This window comes from Bufo gargarizans, chromosome 8 (assembly GCF_014858855.1).
Source record: "Bufo gargarizans isolate SCDJY-AF-19 chromosome 8, ASM1485885v1, whole genome shotgun sequence".
In the NCBI taxonomy this organism is placed as follows: Eukaryota; Metazoa; Chordata; class Amphibia; order Anura; family Bufonidae; genus Bufo; species Bufo gargarizans.
Window position 1 is genome coordinate 39,954,814 of NC_058087.1, and position 22,484 is coordinate 39,977,297.

The 22,484-nt window shown below is 46.9% G+C and overlaps 1 protein-coding gene across 1 annotated transcript in view; it reads left to right on the top strand.

Moving 5' to 3' along the window:
• The window catches only part of AGPS (alkylglycerone phosphate synthase), a 177,821-nt gene that overhangs the window by 49,504 nt on the left and 105,833 nt on the right, over positions 1-22,484 (top strand). Inside the window, exons 3-8 of the mRNA XM_044304288.1 lie at positions 3,290-3,380; positions 5,170-5,290; positions 7,585-7,659; positions 14,687-14,758; positions 15,746-15,825; positions 20,978-21,058. Of these exons, the coding sequence (XP_044160223.1) occupies positions 3,290-3,380; positions 5,170-5,290; positions 7,585-7,659; positions 14,687-14,758; positions 15,746-15,825; positions 20,978-21,058 (520 nt within the window). The remainder of the gene's footprint in view (positions 1-3,289; positions 3,381-5,169; positions 5,291-7,584; positions 7,660-14,686; positions 14,759-15,745; positions 15,826-20,977; positions 21,059-22,484) is intronic.

The following is a 22,484-nucleotide window of genomic DNA, read 5'->3' on the forward strand; positions in this document are numbered from 1 at the left end:
GGCTGAGATTTCATGTATTGTGTGATTTTATTATATATATATTTTTTTTCTTATGTGTCTAATCGGCTCTGATGTCAGACTGTTCTTTGGGATCACACCCCAGCCCCTATACCCCATGTAGCGTTCCGTGCTCCTTTATTATTCCTCTGCATTTCCTTGCTCCTGACCTGGTAATGAATTCTGGCCCGGCCCCGGTGCGGAGCGGCGGTTTACGTCACCCAGCCAGCGCACTACAGACGCCGTGCAGATTGCAGCACAAGGGCTTCGCCCGGCAGTGTTCATCAGGCTTCGGACATGCATCTGATACGGTTGATCATGGAGCAGAAAAATGTGCTGAAACGGCTCCTTTTCTGAGCGGAGTAGTTTAAGTAAACAGTGTCTGTGGGAGAGGGTAATGGGAGATTTTGTCAGCGAGGTTATTTTTCTACCGCACTTTAATAAATCTTGTAGAGCTGTGGGACATTCTCTTGCTCGGTAGGGATTTGGGATACCTCCTATCTAGGAGAATGATGGCTCTGGGGGATCAGAGTCAGGACATTGCTGGGGGTTTGTAAGGAGACTCTAAACTTACGGTTACCTTATGGGGTTTAATAGGTTTAGGAGGGGGGGGGGGTTGTTCCCCTTAAGGAAACATATCCCCTAATCCGCAGGCTAGGGGGTAAGTGATCGGTGGTGGTTTGACTGCTGGGGCCCCTACCAATTATGAGAATGGGACCCGTGCTCCCCTGTTTGAATGGAGTGGTAGATACATGTGCGTGTCCGCCGACACAAGCGCTCAGTTGTCTTCAGCAGCCCCATAGAGTGTGACCGCCGTTCCATTCAAACTGGGGAGCGCAGGCAGTTGGAACCCCGCTGATCAGGCACTTATCCCATATCTTGTGCTTATAGGCTTACCAAACACAGCGCTGTACGTTGTATAGTGGCGGTGCTTGTTGCGGATAACTAGGCCATGTGGCGTCACTGTACATCAATCACATGGCCTAGTTATCCCGGCCAGCCTCTTCTAACAGCTAATTGGTCAGGGTCCCGGCAGTAAGACCCCCACCGATCTGAGGATAGCTCATCAATATAAATTCCTAGATAACCCCTTTAATCAGACAACCCCTTTTAAAGGGGACTTCTTACACTTATCCCGACATGCTGTTCAGTAAAATCTTTTCTCATCATTCTGCTTTGTGCTGTTCCTCTTGTATTCCTCTTTAATATTTATGAATAAATTAACAGGGCGTTCCCATTCCCCCCTGGGTCAAAGGGACGTGTCCCCGACATAGCCTGCCATTGTCAAAAGGATGTGTCCTTTCACAGGCACTCCCCCGCAACTGATAGCACTTAGTTATCAATTTATTCTTACATTTCTAGGAGGAATAACAGAGGGAAGAGTACATAAGAATAGGTGCTGTAGAACTAATGATTTATGAAAATAGTAATAATTACTAAAACTGATGTCCTCAACCTCTGGTCTTTAAGATGGCAGACCATGAGCTGAGACCACTACCAATAATATATATCGAAAGAAAGAAGGGTTGGACTTGGTCAATCCTCGCACTTGTGCACGCCTGTGACTGCTGTACATTCTTTTTTTTTTTTTTTTACCAGGTATAATTTTTATTAAAATAAAACTTTTTCATACAATAAAACACATTCTGGTGCAATGAATAGGATATAAACATAGCACGTAGTATGTCCATTTTCACAGTGTCATATGTAAAACCGGTAAATTACCACAATGTTTCATAAACTGTAAAATCCCCCCTCCCCGACAACAACAACAATCCAGCAGAGATACCACTCGAGGCACTCTCACACTAGCGTTTTTAGAATCTGGTGGGCAGATCCGGCAATCCGTATACAAACAGTTGTTTTTTTCCGGATCTGTTAGACTGGATCTGTCGTCTCTGGAATAACGGATCCGGTATTCAAAGATCAAAAAAGAAACTAGCTCCTCCTATATCCCAGCGCATGCGCAGATTGGAAAACCGGATCCAGTGATGCAGCAATTTCCAAAACACTTGGTACCTCATCCGGCATTAATACATCTCTATAGAGTGCGGTATTGTTCCGGTATTTTGTCCGGTCAAGTACCATACAAGGGACGGAACGGAAGAAATCCTGATGCATACGGAACAGATTACTTTCCATTCGGGATGCATTAGGACAAAACTGATGCGTTTTTTTTCCCCGGTATTGAGACCCAATTCCCGGAAAGGAATAACGCTAGTGTGAAAGTGCCCTCACCCTGTTAACTGTTCAGAGAATATAATGCGTAAGTAGAAAACATCCGCCGAGGTGACGCCATGTACTCCCATACATATAGGTAGATATCATATTAACTATCTCCAATTACGGGACTACAAGATGTATCGTGGAAAGCAACCCTGTCTCGTTCCTCTGTGCAATGTAAATTGTTGATCGACCCCCATTTGCTCTGATCCTAGCTACTGGCGAGGTATATAGTAATTTAACCCATGACTAAAACCATAGCCAAACCCCATAACTCATCACTTCCCACAAATATGCCCATTTACACTATCGAACGCTTTGGCTGCGTCGAGGGATAACCTATCACAGCATCCTCCGGTGTCTACCTATCTCTGGAGATTTAAAAAAAACTCTCCGGAGGTTTATAGTACAAGTGTGGAGATAACCTTATTTAGTCTATTGGCAAGTACCTTCGCTAGTATTTTTACATCCGTTGTCAGAAGGGAAATGGGCCTATAGGATTCAGGAAAATTTGGGTCCTCTACCGGGTTTTTGAAGTACCACCACGATGGTTTCCCTCATACAGGTTGGCAGTGTCCTTAGTCGCAAAGCATCATTAAAGGTTTCTAACAGATGAGGAAGAAGAGTCTCATGATAGCGTTAAAGAAACTCAGCGGGTAGGCCATCGCAACCTGGAGCCTTTTCTTTGGGGAAAGAAGTAAGAGCCATTTTAAGTTCTTCTAATTCTAATGGTTCATCTAGATATGGGGCAGAATCGGAGGACCGTGTGGGAATAGGTGTAGCAGCTAGATATGATCCTATGTCATTCTCATCCCTCGTCGGTCTAGAGTACAGATCCTTGGAGTAACTGTTGAACTCATTGAGAGACTGCTGGGCTTTCCTAACGTGAAGCGGATCTAGCGGCAGAAGACGCTCTAGTCTCCGCTGCAGGAAAATGCATCAACTGGAACCAGCCCGTCAGAGGTGCAGCGTTACCTAGTGTGGCCCCTGTGACCTGCCTGGTCCTAACGTACAGAACAGTCCCGGAGAGATGGATATATGATGGGAATTCTCTTGTGTTGTTTTTCAGGTATAAACTGAGTGGTATGGTGCTTCCGGCCTTGCGAGAATGGATGGAGAAGACATTTGGTGCTAGTCTGGATCACAGATCTACCTCTCGAGTAAGTGCAACCTCTGGACGATTGCTCTGGGCACCTTCTTATCAAACCTTATTTTTTTCCATCACACAGAATTTTTTGCAGTTTAAAGAGTTGTCCAGTTGGCACATTGCATTATGGTGTCCAGCGAGGACTCCTGCCTCCTGTGACCTCCTCTACGGGAGCTGTAATGGTAGTCGCTCTGGTTGTCACCCAGCCTGGAACCTTTTTCAGTTTACCATTAAAGGGGTTATCCAGTGATAAATATAAAAAAATGAGAATCGGACAGTCTTTCTTACACAGCTAGAACCATCCAGAGACACCCCCCCCCCCCATTCATTGCTGCACTTGCTTTGCTCAATTATTTATTTATTTTTTAATAGCTGGCAGCTCGGTGGGTGTGTCCTTTCTGCTTTAGCTCTCCCTCTCTCCCTACTGCAGCTAAAGGGCACATCCTTTCTGCTGCAGCTCTCTCTATGGCAGCTCAGGGTTGTGTGTCCTTTCTGCTTTAGCTCTCCCTCTCTCCCTACTGCAGCTCAGTGGGTGTGTCCTTTCTGCTTTAGCTCTCCCTCTCTCCCTACTGCAGCTTAGTGGGTGTGTCCTTTCTGCTTTAGCTCTCCCTCTCTCCCTACTGCAGCTCAGTGGGTGTGTCCTTTTTGCTTTAGCTCTCCCTCTCTCCCTACTGCAGCTTAGAGGGTGTGTCCTTTCTGCTTTAGCTCTCCCTCTCTCCCTACTGCAGCTTAGAGGGTGTGTCCTTTCTGCTTTAGCTCTCCCTGTGGCAGCTCAGTGGGTGTGTCCTTTCTGCTTTAGCTCTCCCTCTCTCTCTACTGCAGCTAAAGGGGCACATCCTTTCTGCTCTAGCTCTCCCTGTGGCAGCTCAGTGGGTGTGTCCTTTCTGCTTTAGCTCTCCCTGTGGCAGCTCGGTGGGTGTGTCCTTTCTGCTTTAGCTCTCCCTCTCTCTCTACTGCAGCTAAAGGGGCACATCCTTTCTGCTGTAGCTCTCTCTATGGCAGCTCTGGGTTGTGTGTCCTTTCTAGTTCAGCGCTCTCCGGATCACAGTTCAGGGGGAGTGTCCTTTCTGCTGTAGCTCTTACCCTATAACAGTGATGGCTAACCTCCGGCGCTCCAGCTGTGGTGAAACTACTACTCCCAGCGTGCTCCATTCATTTCTATATATGGGAGTTGTAGTTTTACCACAGCTGCAGTGCCGGAGGTTAGCCATCACAGCCCTATAACATCTCAAGGGCCGTGTTCTTTCTGCTGCAGCTCTTTCCCTGTAACTGTCCCAGTAGATACAACTGGTGGCAATTGAAGGATGGAACTGAGCATGTGCGACCACCTCAGCCATGTTATGGAGCTGGACAGAGAAATATGGAAAACAAGCAGCACTCTGTGGCTATACTAAATTTCTAATTACTGTACATGCAATTACAAAAAATATTCAGATCCAGGTGTAGAACAACCCCTTTAATTCTGAAGGGCTGCACTTTTATAATGATATCAATCTGGTGAAATATGGCACCTCCTCGGGCACCACACATAATGCATTGCACTTAGGACTGTATTGATATTTTAATGTGCTCTCCTCCGCTAACTTTCTGATCCATTCACATGCTTCATCCAGGCTTTGATGAGTTGGCTTATCCGGGTGCTCCAGCACTTTGAGTAATACCGGGCTGTTAGCGGGTATTGATCCCTTCTTGGACGTCTACCATACTGTTCCAGCGCTACACTCAAGTGTTCTTAAAGTCCAATTATAGGAAGCAGATTGCATGCGCGGCCGCCCTGTTAATCACCAATGTTTCTTTATTAGGCATCTTTAAATGTAAGCGATGCCCCCCCAGCTATCGTCAACGAGGGCTTCATCCAGGACATCAAAGCCATTGGAATTTCTTTCTCTCAAGATGTTGAAGACCGGGTTTTCCGAGCTCACGGTGAGGAACGTCGTTTCTATGTGTATAGAGAAAAGGACCTGATGCTGCAAGCGTCCAAAACACAGTCTGTGCACTTGATGGCTTGGGATAAAATTTTACCCCTTAAAATAAATTTTGTATATCCATTTTTTACAATTGGTGCTGCTTTTTGAAAAGACTAGAACAATATAATTCTCCGGTAAGATCCCTTTTATTTGAATGATGCATTTCGAGCTCAAATACTGTACAACGCATCATCAGAAATAGATCGGGGCATAGTGTATCTATCAGTGCGTTCAGGCTGAGCACCGTGTTGGGCTACTTTCACATCTGCGGCTGAGTTCTCCGGATCTTGCATTGCCAGATACTACGGCCTGCCTGCCGGACCCCATTGACTATAATCGGGCCCGGTAGAGATCCGGCCGCTACTTGCAAACATGCTGGTAATTGGTCGGAAAAAAACACTGCACGCAACAGTTTTTGTCTGCCGAATCAGCCAGCCAGAGAGGATAGCCGTAGGTGTGAAACTAGCCTTAAAAGGATTTTTGGGGTTTATCAGTATCTGGTTGGGGGAAGGGGGGTGGCCAGACTTCCGGGACCCTCTTCAGATCAGCTGTTTGAGAAGCCAACAGCGCTCCTCTGTGCCCCGCGGCCTTCTCTCGGCTTACCAAGCACAGTGCCGTACATTGTATAGCGGCTGTGCCCGGTATTGCGCTCAGCCCCATTCACTTCTATGGGACTGAGCTGCGCCCAGGCCACGGGATAGATGAACAGGTCGTCACTTGGCTTAGGGATGAGCTGAGAGGAGGCCACGGAACTACTGCGAGTGCCGGTGTCTTCTCAAACAGCCGATCGTGGGGGGTAGATCCCCACTGATTAGATACTGATGACCTATCCTGTGAGACCTATCGGACAATTCGGAGTAGCAAACTAACTATTCCACCAAGGGGAACGAGGACTTTGCAAGAGCTTGTAGTCTAAGGCTACTTTCACACTTGCGGCAGGACGGATCCGACAGGCTGTTCACCATGTCTGATCCGTCCTGCGGCTATTTCGCCATACCGCCGGACCGCCGCTCCGTCCTCATTGACTATAATGGGGACAGGGGCGGAGCTGCGGCGGTGCACGGCGAAAGGCCGCCGGACTAAAATCACTGCATGTCAGGCTTTTTAGTCCGGCGGCTTTTGCCGTGCACCGCCGTGTCCTGCTCCGCCCCCGTCCCCATTATAGTCAATGGGGACGGAGCGGCGGTCTGGCAGCACGGCGAAATAGCCGCAGGACGGATCCGTCCTGCCGCAAGTGTGAAAGTAGCCCTGCAGTAGTCTTGTTTGGGATGAGGGGGTTGGAGGAGAAGAATCAGGCAAAGGCCTCTTCTAACAGCTGATCGGGGTCCCGGGTGTCGCGCCCCCACAGATCCGATACTGATGACCCATCCTGAGGATAAGTCATAAATATCTTTTCCTGGATAAACCCTTTTAATCCCAGAAAACCTGTCATAATCCGCCTCTTGGAATGCTCCGAGTTTGTAATATTTTGTTGAATTCAGTAGGTGTGAGCTCATTTTGTGTTTTACAGGCGCACATAGACATATAGGGGGAGATTTATTAAACTGGTGTAAAGTAGAACTGGCTTAGTTGCCCCTAGCAACCAGTCAGATTCCACCATTCATTTTTTACAGCTCCTTTGGAAATTAAGAGATGGAATCTGATTGGTTGCGATAAGCAACTTAGGGTACTTTCACACTAGCGGTTTTCTTTTCCGGCGCTGAGTTCCGTCCTAGGGGCTCTATACCGGAAAATAACTGATCAGGCATATCCCCATGCATGCGCAGACCGGTAAAAATGTGAAAAAAATATTTAACGGATCCATTTCTCCGGATGACATGTGGAGAGACGGATCCGCTCTTGCCATGCGTTTGTAAGACAGGTCCGTCTACAAATGCTTTCAGTTTGCATACAGATTGCCGGATCCGGCAGGCAGTTCCGGCGACGGAACTGCTTCCGGATCACTCTGCCGCAAGTGTTAAAATAGCCTGTGCCGGTTCTACTTTACATCAGTTTGATAAATCTCCCCCGTAGTGTATACTTATGCAGTAGGTAAGTCCATCCCCCTGTACTAACTGTATGGGCACGGCCCCCTCTCTGAAGATTTCATTCACTAATTTCTTATGGATCAAATCTGCAAATACAAGGCTCACCTTAATGCCTGCGGGTTGACCTGTAATACTATGGCAGTGACTCTCCTTTGACTGTACAGACGTCCTGGTAGCTTCCTATAGACCGCAGTACTTATGCATGGTAATCTCTTTTCCGCAGGTCATTGCCTCCACGAGATGTTTGCACTCAGGGAAGGAATGTTTAAAAGGATCCCAGACATTGTCGTGTGGCCATGTAAGTGCCTGACTGCATCCCCACTTCATCTAACGGAGAGCCGTAAATCTGCTCCTAATGGATCTTGCAGAATGGTATAATTGCAGCGCTGTTAGATTATCACCCGCTCGCGTCGGTCGGCGGAAGACACTTTATTGAATTAAACTCAAAATGTAAAAAACATATTTCTGAAATACAGAGGAATCCTGCAAGACAGGCAAGTCCTACCCTTAATACAATTCCTGATGTAGTAATTATGTTTAAATTTAAATAGTTTAAACTGTCGTTTTTACTTTTATAAAGGGACAAACATCCTTAGGCCCCTTTCACATGGGCGAGAATTCCGTGCGAGTGCAAATGTGTGAGGTGAACGCATTGCACCCGCACTGAATCCGGACCCATTCACTTCAATAGGGCTGTTCAGATGAGCAGTGATTTTCACGCATCACTTGTGCGTTGCGTGAAAATCGTAGCATGTTCTATATTCTGCGTTTTTCACTCAACGCAGGCCCCATAGAAATGAATGGGGCTGCACGTGGTGAGTGCTGTGACGTCAGCGCAGGTCCTGCTGAATGAAGATAGAAATCACGTCATCAAAGGTCCTGAAAGAAGACTATGCCAGCTGCGCGAACAACAGGATGAGGCGAGTTCATTTTATTTTTTTTAACCCCCTAAAGCCACATGTATTAAGAATGCTATTATTTTCCTTATAACCATGTTATAAGGGAAAATAATAAAATATTCAGAATACCGATCCCAAACCCGAACTTCAGTGAAAAAGTCCGGGTTCGGGTCTGGGTACCACAGTCGGTTTTTTATCACACGCGTGCAAAACGCATTGCACTCGCGCGATAAAAACCGAACATCGGAACGCAATCGCAGTCAAAACTGACTGCAATTGCGTACCTACTCGCACGATTTTCCCTGATCGCAGACGCAGCGCATCCGGACCTAATCCGGACACGCTCGCCTGCAAGGGGCCTTAATGGTTATGTACACCTTTTGGGGCATTTTTTTAAAATGATTGCATATTACTAATTATGAGATAAAATAAAATAAAATTCCAACTGGTCTTTATTAAAAATGGTCAGCCATTCTAAGATACAGGGGTTAAAAAAATCTGTGTATTTGCAAGGTGTCAGTTTCAGTTTTCTTTGGATCCTGTCATCTGGTGGCTTATGTGTAGGTCTTATCTCTGATCTCCTGACCTCATAAACACCTTTTTAGGTTCTTTTCCTATGGCCTCTTTTACACGGTCAGTATTTGGTCAGTATTTTTGCATCAGTATTTTTAAGCCAAAGCAAGGAGCGGGTTGTGAGGAGGGGACTCCCGTCACCCGCTATGCTAGGGAGGCTCGTACCTGCCTGCCATTGGCTGCTCCCCCTCCGCGCACAAAGGGAGAAGCAGCAGCGGGGTGCAAGGACCAGGAGCGGTGCGGGGAGCCAGGTAAGTATATTCAATGTGAGGGACCCGGCATATGGGGGGGGGGGGGGGAGAAAGCAGTTTATGATATTGGTTAACCCCTTTAAGCTAGAATGAGTGACTTCTGAGATGCAGATTAACCCCTGTTTCTGAGAAACGGCTGAACATTTTTCTTAAAGACCAATTAAAAAAAATTTTTGCCCAAAATTAGTAAAATGCAATCATTAAAAATTTCCCTGAAGGTGTCTATAGTCTTTAGGTTGTTTCAGTATTTTTGGCTTGCTTTTTTTCTATTGAGAGGTCTATGGAAAAATGGTACACCAAGAGCAATCTGAGTATTGGAAAAAAAAATCAGGAAACTACGGCTCTACAAAAAAAGGGTTTGTAAGGTGTTTTATAATTTCCTATTAACATGTAACCTCTGAGTATAGTGTTTGTTTTTATTTTTATTTATTTGCTCCAACCAAAAAGAGGTATTTTGAAAAAAAAAAAAAAACGTGTGCAACCACCATTAAAGTGACAGTCCTTATACGCCTCCTATAGGGTGGGTTACAATGATAGGATTGAATAATTTCCTTTAGGTTGGAATCACAGCGGCAGTTTTTCTGAGCCGAGGGCTGGAGTGGATTCAAAGGGATGAGAAATATAAAGGAAGGACTTCTCCTTCCTGCTGGAACCAGCTCTGGCTTTAGCTGAGAAATCTGCATGTTTGATTCCAGCCTTAGGGTGGAGCGGACGGCAGACGCTGGTGAATGACTCTTCCAGCTGTGTCCACCTGCTCCCTTCACATAGACCGTACTGACGTCCGATGCAAGCAACATTCAGTATCAGGAGATGTTCACATGTGGCAGATTTTTTTGCAGAGATTTCTACAAGTGAAGTTTCCATTCATCAGAAGCCCATAGATTGCGGCAATTGCATGTGTAAATATACCCTAATGGCATGTTGACATAACGTCTTTTTTATGTGGATTTTGCTGCATATTCTGCACCTAAATCCGAGTAAAATCCACATTACATACATGTGAATGAGCTCCCCGCAGCCCCATTCACATGCTTCACTTTTGGCTCACAAAAATATGCCGTAGACTGCAGCTCCCACCCATACAGGTACCATGACTGTGGCCAGGCTCTGCAGCGTGATCCTGTTGGGAAATATCCGGGATGAATTTGGCGTAATATGTAGGTGAAAATCGGTATAACCATCTAAGGGTACTTTCACACTAGCGTTATTCTTTTCCTGTATTGAAATCAGATAAAGGGTCTCAGTACCAGAAAAAAAGGCATCAGTTTTGTCCTAATACATTCTAAATGGAAAGCAATCCGTTCAGGATGCATCAGGATGTCTTCCGTTCCGTCCCTTGTACTGTATTTGACCGAACAAAATACAGCAGACAAAATCCCGGAACAATACCACACTTGCCGGATCCGGCATTAATTTCCATAGAGATGTATTAATGCCAGATCCAGTACCAAGTGTACCGTAAATTGCTGGATCCGGTTTTCCGGTCTGTGCATGCGCAGGGGTATAGGAGGAGCTGGTTTCTCTTTTGATCTTTGATTACCAGATCCGTTATTCCGGATGAGATGGATCCGGTATTTCGCCAGATCTGTCTAGCTGATCCGGAAAAAACGGTGTCCATTTGTATACGGATTGCCGGATCAGGCAGGAAGTTCCGTTGCCGGAACTGCCTGCCGGATCCTAAAAACGCTAGTGTGAAAGTACCCTAAGATCAGTGGTGCGCAGCCTATAGCCTGAGGTTCTAGCGACACATGCGGCCCGCTATGCCATTCTATGTGGCCTCCAACTGTCTGGTCACAGACATGCTTTTTTGTGTCTAATGGCTGCTGACATATTTTCGGTGTCAAGGAGCCCTTTCTCCCAATAGGTGGAAGTCCTCGAGGTGAAACCGGCACCTATCCTATGACATTATGGTCTCGGATGGTAGTGGTAATGCCTCTTTTGGGCAGACACCCCAATGTGGCCCGACCTGTGGAGGTAATCACACTTACCTGATCCCTGCCATAGGATTACTGCTGCTTCTCTTCTTCGCTCCCTTCATCAATATCTAGGTTTGTTGTGGCCCTTGTGCATCATGTGACCCACGGAGGACACTCCACCGCTGCGGATAGTCATTGCCATCACACTGGATGCTGACCGTCCGAGACGTGAGAGCTAAGGAACCAGAATCCAGAGGCGAGGGTTAGGCAAGTATGATTCTGGCCACTTTGGGGTGGAGATGTCTGCCTGAAAGGCCCCCGGGGTGAACAGCCCAAATAATGGCTCATGCACACAAACGTAAGGTACTCCGCAAAAAAAACGAAAGGTACTCCGTGTGCATTCCGTTTCCGTATGTCCATATTTCCGTTCCGCAAAAAAATTGAACATGTCCTATTATTGTCCGCATTACGGACAAGGATAGCACTGTTCTATTAGGGGCCAGCTGTTCCGTAAAATGCGAAATCCACACTGACTTAGTCCGTATTTTTTTGCGGACCGCAAAATACATACGGTCGTGTGCATGAGGCCTAAGTTTTATTTCGGCTCTTGGGACTGTTTCAGTCTGACAATTTTGCTCTTGGACGAGAAAAGGTTGTGCGTCCTTGCTTTAGATAGTGAACCCTGAGCAGTCTGTCCTTTCCATTTTCCCTGTGAAGTCCCTAGTGCTGGCATCGCATACCCTCTTGCATTGCTTCTAATGGTGCCTTCTAATAGATCCCCCCTAATGAACATGGGGGCAATTAAGAATCTAGTTAATCCTCCTCAGTAACAGTGTGCTGTACGCCACGAACAAGGTGCTTCAGCTGTCCGCGTGAAATGGGCTGTTAGACATCCATGTTCCTCTAGTGATTAGACAGCGCCAATTAAACAGAATTGTGACTCAAAGTAGCAATTAAGGGTGTAGTCATTTCGGAGCGCACAACAGTAATAGTTAAATATTATTAAACACTGCCATTATCACTATTGCTATTTAATTGCACTAGGTTAACTTTCACAAATAGCCGAAGGCCGATTCAAAATAGCCAAATTAGTCATTGTACATTAATTAATCCGTTAAATATTAGCTGACTTAATTGTATTGCAGTTTTATGCAATTACGCTTGAAACGACTAATCCCTTAAATCCAAATGAAGCGCTTGCAGGGGATGTTGTAAACTGCTAAGTGACGGGGTAGTCCACAGTTTTGCTCTGTGTCAGTTTCCCCATGCAGTAGTCATGTTGTTTGAGAGGCAAAACATACTCTGTCAATCATTATGTAGATTTTTCAAAAGCATATATTACCAAAACCATAAAAATGGCTAAATGACTATGAAACATATTAGGGGGGTACTATCTCTCCTTAGGGAGAGTGCGCCTTAATCGATGTGAGGAGACTTATAGGCCATACATGCTCCTCTAGAATTCTTGTAAGAAAGGTGATGCAGATGAGTTCTTAACAAACTTTGGCTCTAATGCCACCAGATGTAAGGCAGCTATCCAATAAGTCCATGTTTGACCCTTTAGATAAGGCTTGAGACATGACTTGGATAATAACTAAGCCAGCATCTCATCTGCAGACAGCTGTTTCAGGGTGATTGCCCCTCATTAGTGCAGAGCAGAGAGAGTACTGGCTTAACTGGGTGAGAGGCCCAAGTCAGGAGAGATGGTACCCCACAATCCTGACCTGGGCCGCTCACCCAGTTAAGCCAGTACTCTCTGCTCTGCACTGATGAGGGGCAATCACCCTGAAACAGTTGTCTGCAGATGACGTGCTGGCTTCTTTAATATCTGAGTCCCATTGTCTCTCGGCCTGTTTAAAGGATCAAACATTGACTTATAGGATAGCTATCTTACATCTGGTAGCATCAGAGGCAGAGCTTGCACTGTTAAAATAATTTGTGATGTATTTTTTCTATAGGGAAATTGTGAAAATGCCAATACAGAGGTTTCACACAGGTACTTGGAGCCAGTTTATCAGCCTCCATTATCATCTTTTATAGTCGGCAGCCATATATCTAAGGGACTAGGCCGCAATGTACACCCATTGACACAAAAAATAACGCACCCACGTACAAATGTCGGACACTCTGCAAAACCTTACATTAATACGCTTGAAAAAAGACATAAGTGCATCAATTTGACATGCAGTTATGTCTCAGGCAGATATGTAATTGAATACCCGTTTGGTCTGATTAGACACTGGGTCTTGCCACAAGAGGTTGTAAAAGTGCTTCTCCCACTGCCGTATAAAAAGGCTCTCAGAGGCTACTTTTGGATAGTGAACCTCTTACTGAGAGATCGTCGACTGCTAGACATGACTCTTGGAGACACACTCGAAGACCTTATCCTAGCTGGCAGACTTTGGGAGGGGGCTGAGAGAAGCAGGACGGTCGTTATGACACATTGCCTTCCATCCAGACACAGGTGGCACCTTTATTTCACACCCCTGTCTCTGCCAGGACCATTTCCAAGTGGTTAGCAGAAGGATATTTGGTGTCCCTGGAGCCCTTTTACATCCAGGCACCATCTCCTTCATTTGCAGTGGTGTCATGAATGATAAACCTGGACTGCTATGGACTGGAGCCATATTATCTTTAGCAATGAATCCAGGTTCTATTTGGTATCCCACGACAGTTGGGATTTGAGTATGGAGGCCTCATGGTGAGCGCTTCCATCTTGCCTTTGCTGTAGAGCAACATACTGCCCCAGCTGCTGATGTGGTGATCTGGGAGCCATCGCATACGACAGTCAGTCACCTCTAGTAGTCATAGGAGGGGCACTAACAGGTCAGCGATCGGTGTAGGACATCCTGTGGCCACATGTGTTGCCTCTCATGGCAGGGCTTCCAAATGGCATTCCTCAGCAGGATAATGCTTGCCCACATGGTGCAAGGGCTTTCCCAGAATGTCTCCACCATATTGCAACACTTCCTTCCAATCTGTCCTTCGAACTGAGCCAGTCCAGGACAAGGACCAGCATTTCTAAACCGGTACAAATGTTTATGATGGTCAGGTGCAGAATTATTTTTAGGGAATATTTCAGAGTACCAAATAAAATCATAGGGGAAAAAACTGGCAAGAGACCCAACTGGTAGAGGTGACCACACTGGATCTCCACACTCCTGCAGGGACCGGCGTGGTCCTCTTCCATGCTAATGAAGAAATGTGGCAAAATGACTGCCAATTTTTCCCCCTATGATTGCAGTATGTGTAAGGCTATGTTCACATCATCGTTTAGTTTTCCGTTCGTCTGATCTAAATTTACAAAAGAAAAAAAAAAATCCTTTATTTTGAGCTTCTGTTGTGCTCATTTTGCATGTTTTTGTCAGTTCCATCAGAGATCCCTTATTTTAGTCCTGCATTTCTGGAGAGGGAGAGTTCCCAGTCAGCATGTAAAGCAGAATCCCAGTCCCTCTCTTTTCTCTTTGAAATGATTTTTATTCCACCATTCACTTTAGAGTGTAGCCACGCGTTTCGGTTCATCCTCAGCCCTTGCCACTAAACCGTTTTTAGTGTACTTTATTTTTAGATTGTACTCCCTCACGTTATAGGAGAGATGGTTCTCTCTAAAATATGATCATTTCAGAATGTCTTTCAGGAGGTGGTCAAGTAATCCCTGAAATCTAATATTTTCTTTTCTTTCTTAGGTTGTCATGATGACGTCGTACGGGTTGTTGACCTGGCCTGTAAGCACAATGTCTGCGTCATTCCTTTTGGAGGTAAGAACACATAAAGCGGACCTCCGATTACATAGAGAAATGATTGTAGTGCAGGACTGAGCCCAATAATCCCTTTTCTAAGTGACTTGCAGATTCTGCCTCTAAATACGGACAGTGTGCGGTTGCACTAGGAGATGGAGCGTCCTGCGTTGTCTACTAGGCAGTCTTCTCCCGTGTCCAGTAGGTGGAGCCAGCGGTATGGAATCGCATTGCGTCCTATAGGATGCAGGATGCTCTGTCACCAAGTATATAGAGGGGAACAGTCCACAGCACAGACCGTGGACCATTCAAGATGCTATTTAGAGGCAGAATAATGCAATTTAGGCCTCATTCACACGACCGTATGTATTTTGCTGTCCGCAAAAAAACGAATCCACAAAAAATACGGATGACTTCCGTGTGCATTCCGTATTTTGCGGAACGGAACAGCTGGCACATAATAGAACAGTACTATCCTTGTCTGTATTTTATTTTTTGCAGAATGGACATACGGAAACGGAATGCACACAGAGTAACTTCAGTTTTTTTGCGGATCCATTGAAATGAATGGTTCTATATACGGTCCGCAAAAAAAAAAAAAAAGGGAACGCACACGGAAAAAAATGTTCGTGTGCATGAGGCCTTATTTGGGAAAAAAACTTTACTGTGCACAATCCTGCATTGTAATTTTGTTACATAACTGGTGGTCCACTTTAAAGCATAAGATTGATTTCGACAGTTTCCATTGTGATTGTGTAGATGTTACAAATCCAGGTGAAACAGATTTGTGTGACAGAAATCAGGATCTGGGAGGGGAGTAATCCGGAAAATTGTCACACAGTTGGTGGTCCAATTTTATCTCTTCTTGCAAGATGGCCCCCTCAATCCACAGCTCCCCCAACTTGTATTTGACTCGCATACCTTTCCCACCACTTTATTCTCCAGACCTGAGACAGGATGTTTGTGTCCTGAGAACACGTAGTAATAATGGTGTCATCCATATTGCAGGTGGAACAAGTGTCTCCAGTGCATTAGAGTGTCCTGAAAATGAGAAGAGAACCATTGTCTCTTTGGACACTTCACAAATGGTAAGTGGAACAACAAACCAAATTGGATTCGTTGCAACTTCTTCAATATTTCCAAATGTGACATAATGGGGCATATACTGTATTTTTCGCTTTATAAGACGCACCCGATGATAAGACGCACCCCAGATTTTAGAGTAGAAAAATAAGAAAAAATATTTTTCATCAAACCTCATATCAGCCCACTCAGAGCCTTATAAAACCTGAGATTAGCCCATCAGTACCCCCAATCAGACCTGAGATTAGCCCATCAGTACCCCCAATCAGACCTGAGATTTAGCCCATCAGTACCCCCAATCAGACCTGAGATTAGCCCATCAGTACCCCCAATCGGACCTGAGATTAGCCCATCAGTACCCCCAATCGGACCTGAGATTAGCCCATCAGTACCCCCAATCGGACCTGAGATTAGCCCATCAGTACCCCCAATCGGACCTGAGATTAGCCCATCAGTACCCCCAATCGGACCTGACATTAGCCCATCAGTACCCCCAATCGGACCTGAGATTAGCCCATCAGTACCCCCCAATCGGACCTGAGATTAGCCCACCAGACCTCAGATCAGACTAAAATAAAAAATAATCTTACCTGTCCTGCTCTGCGGCTCCTCTTCAGCTGCAGCGCTCCCATCTTCCCAGCCTGCGCTGCACGGTCACATGACTGCGTGCAGCGTCAGGTCATAGTGCGCGCACTACGTCCTGACGCTGTACAGGGTCAGGACAGTGCAGCGCAGGCCAGGAAGATGGGAGCGCGACAGCTGAAGAGGAGCCGCGGCGCAGACCAAAGAGGGTAAATATTACCTGCGCTTGCTTCGCTCCCCGCTCCTAATACATACTAGTGAGCGCTTCCATAATGGAGGCGCTCACTAGTATTCGTTTTATAACACCCACGGACATTTTCCCCCACTTTTGGGGGGAGAAAAGTGCGTCTTATAAAGCGGAAAATACGGTAATATAAGAAATGTATTTAGTAGCTCACAAAGTTATTTAAACAACCATGTATACATTTCCCATACCTATGGACTGGATAACTGTTTTATTTTTTTTATTTTGTATATTTTGGTTGACAATCTTAGGGTACTTTCACACTTGCGGCAGAGTGATCCAGCAGGCAGTCCCGTCGCCGGAACTTCCTGCCGGATCTGGCAAAACGTATGCCAACTGATGGCATTTGTAAGACGGATCAGGATCCTGATCAGTCAGAAAAATGCATTGAAATGCCAGATCCGTCTTTCCGGTGTCATCCGGCAAAACGGATCCGGCATTTCTTTTTTTCACCACCTTTTCGGTCTGCGCATGCGCAGACCGGAAGGACGGGTCCGTCATTCCGGTATTTTGAATGCCGGATCCGGCACAAATACATTCCTATGGAAAAAAATGGCATCCGGCATTCAGGCAAGTGTTCCGTTTTTTTGGGGCCGGAGATAAAACCGTAGCATGCTGCGGTATTATCTCTGTCCTGAACAGTCAAAAAGACTGAACTGAAGACATCCTGATGCATCCTGAACGGATTACTCTCCATTCAGAAGCATTAGGATAAAACCGATCAGTTATTTTCCGGTATAGAGCCTCTAGGACGGAACTCAATGCCGGAAAAGAAAAACGCTAGTGTGAAAGTACCCTTAGTAGATCTTTTTAAATGTGGTGTTTTAAAGTGGACTGTGTCAGTGTCAACATAACATTGCACTGGCAGGTAGTTTCACTCCAGTCCACATATGTGGACTTCCAAAGCCGAAGGATATTTGGGAGCCCCTTGCCCTGTTCTGCTACTTCTTGAATACGGCTGACTTGCATTTCTTTTGATGAAATCTGAGTACGCGGCTCAGATCTGGCAGCCTGAAGATGTATTGTACAATGTGCGCTTTGTAACAAGGGATATACGGACGCTGCATGTCCTGTGGATTTTTCACTCACAATTCCGCTGTGGAAAATCCGCTACGTATGGCTGTAATCTTCATGTAAAGTGGAAAGAAAGAAAGCTCATTCATATTTCAGACTCTATTTCCTCCTTTCCACCACTACTCGCTCCAGATAAGTCCGCATTGTCCTTCTGCCGCCTCTTCGCATCACGATGCTTCATACTTGCTCACACTTCCTTACCTACCAACCTCTTTTTACCTACCACCTCCACACACCTTTACATCTACTGATCCTAAATAAGTCTGCCCCTAAGAGCAACAGGGGCGTTGCCATTACTCCTAGAGGCTCTGCTCTCCGCACTTTTACAGAACCAGGCAGTGAAAATGTCATCACCCCTGACCTTGTCAATCAAGGTGCAGATGATGTGACAGCTGAGCCTTTAGGAGTAACGGCAACACCCCCGTTGCTCTTAGAAGATCATTTGCATATATTTAAACCTCATTGTTCTCAGCAATGCGGACACATATGGACATGGGACCATCACAGAAGCCTTCAGCTGCCAAGTGCACGTGTAACAGGTACAAAACTGCTGACAGATCCCTTTAACAATGCTGTACTCGGCTATCTCTAGCAGTCCCATGGAGAATGAATGGAGGGGCGGCAGTCCTATGCAAGCTGCAGCTCCAATCTTCTGGGGGAACGGTGTTCTTATGATCGGTGTTGGACCCCCACCAATCCGATGCTTGTCCCCTTCCCTGAGACCATTGTGTCTATAATAAATTGCTGCTCTCCCGCTCCTTACTTCCCGTGTTGCGCCCCTGTCCTGCGCTCGTGTTGTCCGGTATCTGACTACTCCGCTAGCTCACTGAACCCGTGTTCCGTCTTGCACGCACATTTCCAGCGTTTAGGTCAGCACAAGTTCATATCTGTTCTGCATGCGAAAAACATCATGGCCCAGAACAAGCTCGATAAGCAGCATAAAACCGCACAAAGGAATCATTCAACATGTAATAGAGTTTTAAAGGTGATTTCAAGTATTTTGGCCGCCACATCAAGGCCCTGGCATTCCTGGCTCTGCACATGTGATTAATCTATTTCACGAGAGCCCTCCGAGCATAAACAGATATCGGTCCACCATAGAGCCTCATTCACTTTTAACCTTTTCAAGGTGCGCCTCTGAGGAGGGCTTTTTGGAAATTTTAACCATCGAGCTGAACGCCACGTCCCAAATTATGATGTTGGCCATATTTCTGTGTCTGTGCAATTATCTCCTCCTTTTATGGTAAAAAAGATTTTTATTATACGTCTCATTCAAACTGTTCCTCCTGCAATTAGCTGATTTCTCGGATCTCCGCCATAATGCGAAATGTGCCCGAATTCGGGGTAAATCTGCGCCAAAAACCTGGCATAGATGCCTTGCATCACATTTATAATGTATGTTAGGGGCGCGGTTTACAGAATAAGGCTTGGTGGGTGGGAAGACATTGTGGTTTAAAGGGGTTTTCCAGGCTTTTAAGATTGATGACCCTTCCTCAGTATGTCATCAATATCAGATCGGCGGGGGTCTGACAACCGGCACCCCCACCGATCAGCTGTATGGAGAGAACACGTGCGGTCTCCTGTCGCGCTCTCCCTGCTGTTGTGTTTATGGCAAGCATGAAGAGAGACAGGAGACGGCACACACGCGCGTGCCTTCCTTTCACTCAGCTGATCGTCGGATCCCCACCCATCTGATATTGAGGATAGGTCATCAATATTAAAAGCCTGGAGAACCCCTTTTAAAGGATTTTGTGCGTTCCATTGCGCTACTATTGATGGCCTATCCTCCCACCTGATTGGTGGGAATCTGACACCTTGCACTCCATCCAATCAGCAGTAGCTCTGGTTCTAGAAATCTGTGCTGGTACCACACAGCGCCATCCATTGTGTAGTGGACAGAACTGGTTACTGCAGTGCTGATCCCACTGAAGTGAACGTAGCGTCCACTGCACAGTAGACGGAGCTGGGTAGTTCCATGGCCGACTTTTATTGCCGGGGTGACTCTGAAACGGCAGATTGGTGGAGGTAGGGCGTACCAGACTCGTCCTGAGGATAGGCCTTCAATATAAAAGGAGTGGACAACCCCTTTAAAATACACCAGCAAAATTATACTCAAAATGTCACAACCTATAAGCCCTGAGTGGACATACCCTCACAGTGCCCATACACCTTCAGTAGCTGCAAAAAGATTGTCGACTGCGAGCATAAAGACGGTTGTCTACAGCACATGGCCCCCCCATTGTTAGCAGGAGATGTCCTGCCGACCATAATGTAAATGAACCTGGAACAAATGATCCGGACGTTCATACGGCCATTTATTCGGGTGTTATCTGCCCGTGTGAAAGTCCTTGAACAGCCGCCATGCTGTATCCCTAATTGCCATTTGAAACTCGGCCAGAGATCTTCTCATATAAGAGTATCCTAAGGCTCCATTCACACATCCGCAAATGGGTCCGCATACGTTCCGCAATTTTGCGGAACGGGTGCGGACCCATTCATTTTCTATGGGGACGGAATGGATGCGGACAGCACACAGTGTGCTATCCGCATTTGTGGAGTGCGGCCCCGGTCTTCGGGTCCGCAGCTCCGCAAAAGATAGGAAATGTTCTATTCTTGTCCGCAGCTGCAGACAAGAATAGGCATTTCTATAGGGGTGCCGGCCGGGTGTGTTGCGGATCCGCAACACACCACGGACATGTGAATGGAGCCTTAGCTTTCACCAGTTCCCTCTGACAGCAGCTCATCTACTACAGGAGCAAAGGATTGGGCAAGTTAATATTCAGCATGCCTGATCCTCGTCATCTCACATTAGGGCCCCATTATTCACGTCAATTATCAGGCGATCTCCACTAGTTTAGATTGATCTATTTTATACCAGAAATAAGAAATGGCTCTTTAATTTATATATATATATATATATATATATATATATAATTTTTTTTATTTATTATTTTTATTTTATTTTTTACAGGTTTAAACACATTTCTCACCTCTCTGTAGTCTGCCCAATGAGAGCTGTATGGCATTATTACAGATGTACAAGTATTATCATTGTGTATGTAAATAATAGGTCGGAGAAGGAGAATGTCATAGAGGAACCTCCGACCTGATGGATTGCTTTGATTTTCCTTGTAGTTAATTCATACAGTAATGTACATCCCCGAGTCTGAACTTTTTGCTGTCAGTATGATATTATTACTCTGTCTTTTTTGCCAGGTATTTATGTGTTTTTTTTGTTTTTTTTTGTCATTCTTCAGAGCCAAATTCTCTGGATTGATGAGAAGAACCTGACTGCTCACATTCAAGCTGGTATCACCGGTCAGGATTTAGAAAAACAGGTAAATGGGAATTTGAAGAGAGAAAAAAAAAAGAAATGTTACTTCTTGGGTTTATGCATTTGTAGTCTGATCTGCTGAAGGGGCAGACTTCTGTCCGTGTGCTGGTGTTGGGGCGCAGACTTCTGTCCGTGTGCTGGTGTTGGGGCGCAGACTTCTGTCCGTGTGCTGGCGTTGGGGCGCAGACTTCTGTCCGTGTGCTGGTGTTGGGGCGCAGACTTCTGTCCGTGTGCTGGTGTTGGGGCGCAGACTTCTGTCCGTGTGCTGGTGTTGGGGCGCAGACTTCTGTCCGTGTGCTGGTGTTGCCTTGGCTGGTTGGGCGCAGACTTCTGTCCGTGTGCTGGTGTTGGGGCGCAGACTTCTGTCCGTGTGCTGGTGTTGGGGCACAGACTTCTGTCCGTGTGCTGGTGTTGGGGCGCAGACTTCTGTCCGTGTGCTGGCGTTGGGGCGCAGACTTCTGTCCGTGTGCTGGTGTTGGGGCGCAGACTTCTGTCCGTGTGCTGGTGTTGGGGCGCAGACTTCTGTCCGTGTGCTGGTGTTGGGGCGCAGACTTCTGTCCGTGTGCTGGTGTTGGGGCGCAGACTTCTGTCCGTGTGCTGGTGTTGGGGCGCAGACTTCTGTCCGTGTGCTGGTGTTGGGGCGCAGACTTCTGTCCGTGTGCTGGTGTTGGGGCGCAGACTTCTGTCCGTGTGCTGGTGTTGGGGCGCAGACTTCTGTCCGTGTGCTGGTGTTGGGGCGCAGACTTCTGTCCGTGTGCTGGTGTTGGGGCGCAGACTTCTGTCCGTGTGCTGGTGTTGGGGCGCAGACTTCTGTCCGTGTGCTGGTGTTGGGGCGCAGACTTCTGTCCGTGTGCTGGTGTTGGGGCGCAGACTTCTGTCCGTGTGCTGGTGTTGGGGCGCAGACTTCTGTCCGTGTGCTGGTGTTGGGGCGCAGACTTCTGTCCGTGTGCTGGTGTTGGGGCGCAGACTTCTGTCCGTGTGCCGGTGTTGGGGCGCAGACTTCTGTCCGTGTGCCGGTGTTGGGGCGCAGACTTCTGTCCGTGTGCCGGTGTTGGGGCGCAGACTTCTGTCCGTGTGCCGGTGTTGGGGCGCAGACTTCTGTCCGTGTGCCGGTGTTGGGGCGCAGACTTCTGTCCGTGTGCCGGTGTTGGGGCGCAGACTTCTGTCCGTGTGCCGGTGTTGGGGCGCAGACTTCTGTCCGTGTGCCGGTGTTGGGGCGCAGACTTCTGTCCGTGTGCCGGTGTTGGGGCGCAGACTTCTGTCCGTGTGCCGGTGTTGGGGCGCAGACTTCTGTCCGTGTGCCGGTGTTGGGGCGCAGACTTCTGTCCGTGTGCCGGTGTTGGGGCGCAGACTTCTGTCCGTGTGCCGGTGTTGGGGCGCAGACTTCTGTCCGTGTGCCGGTGTTGGGGCGCAGACTTCTGTCCGTGTGC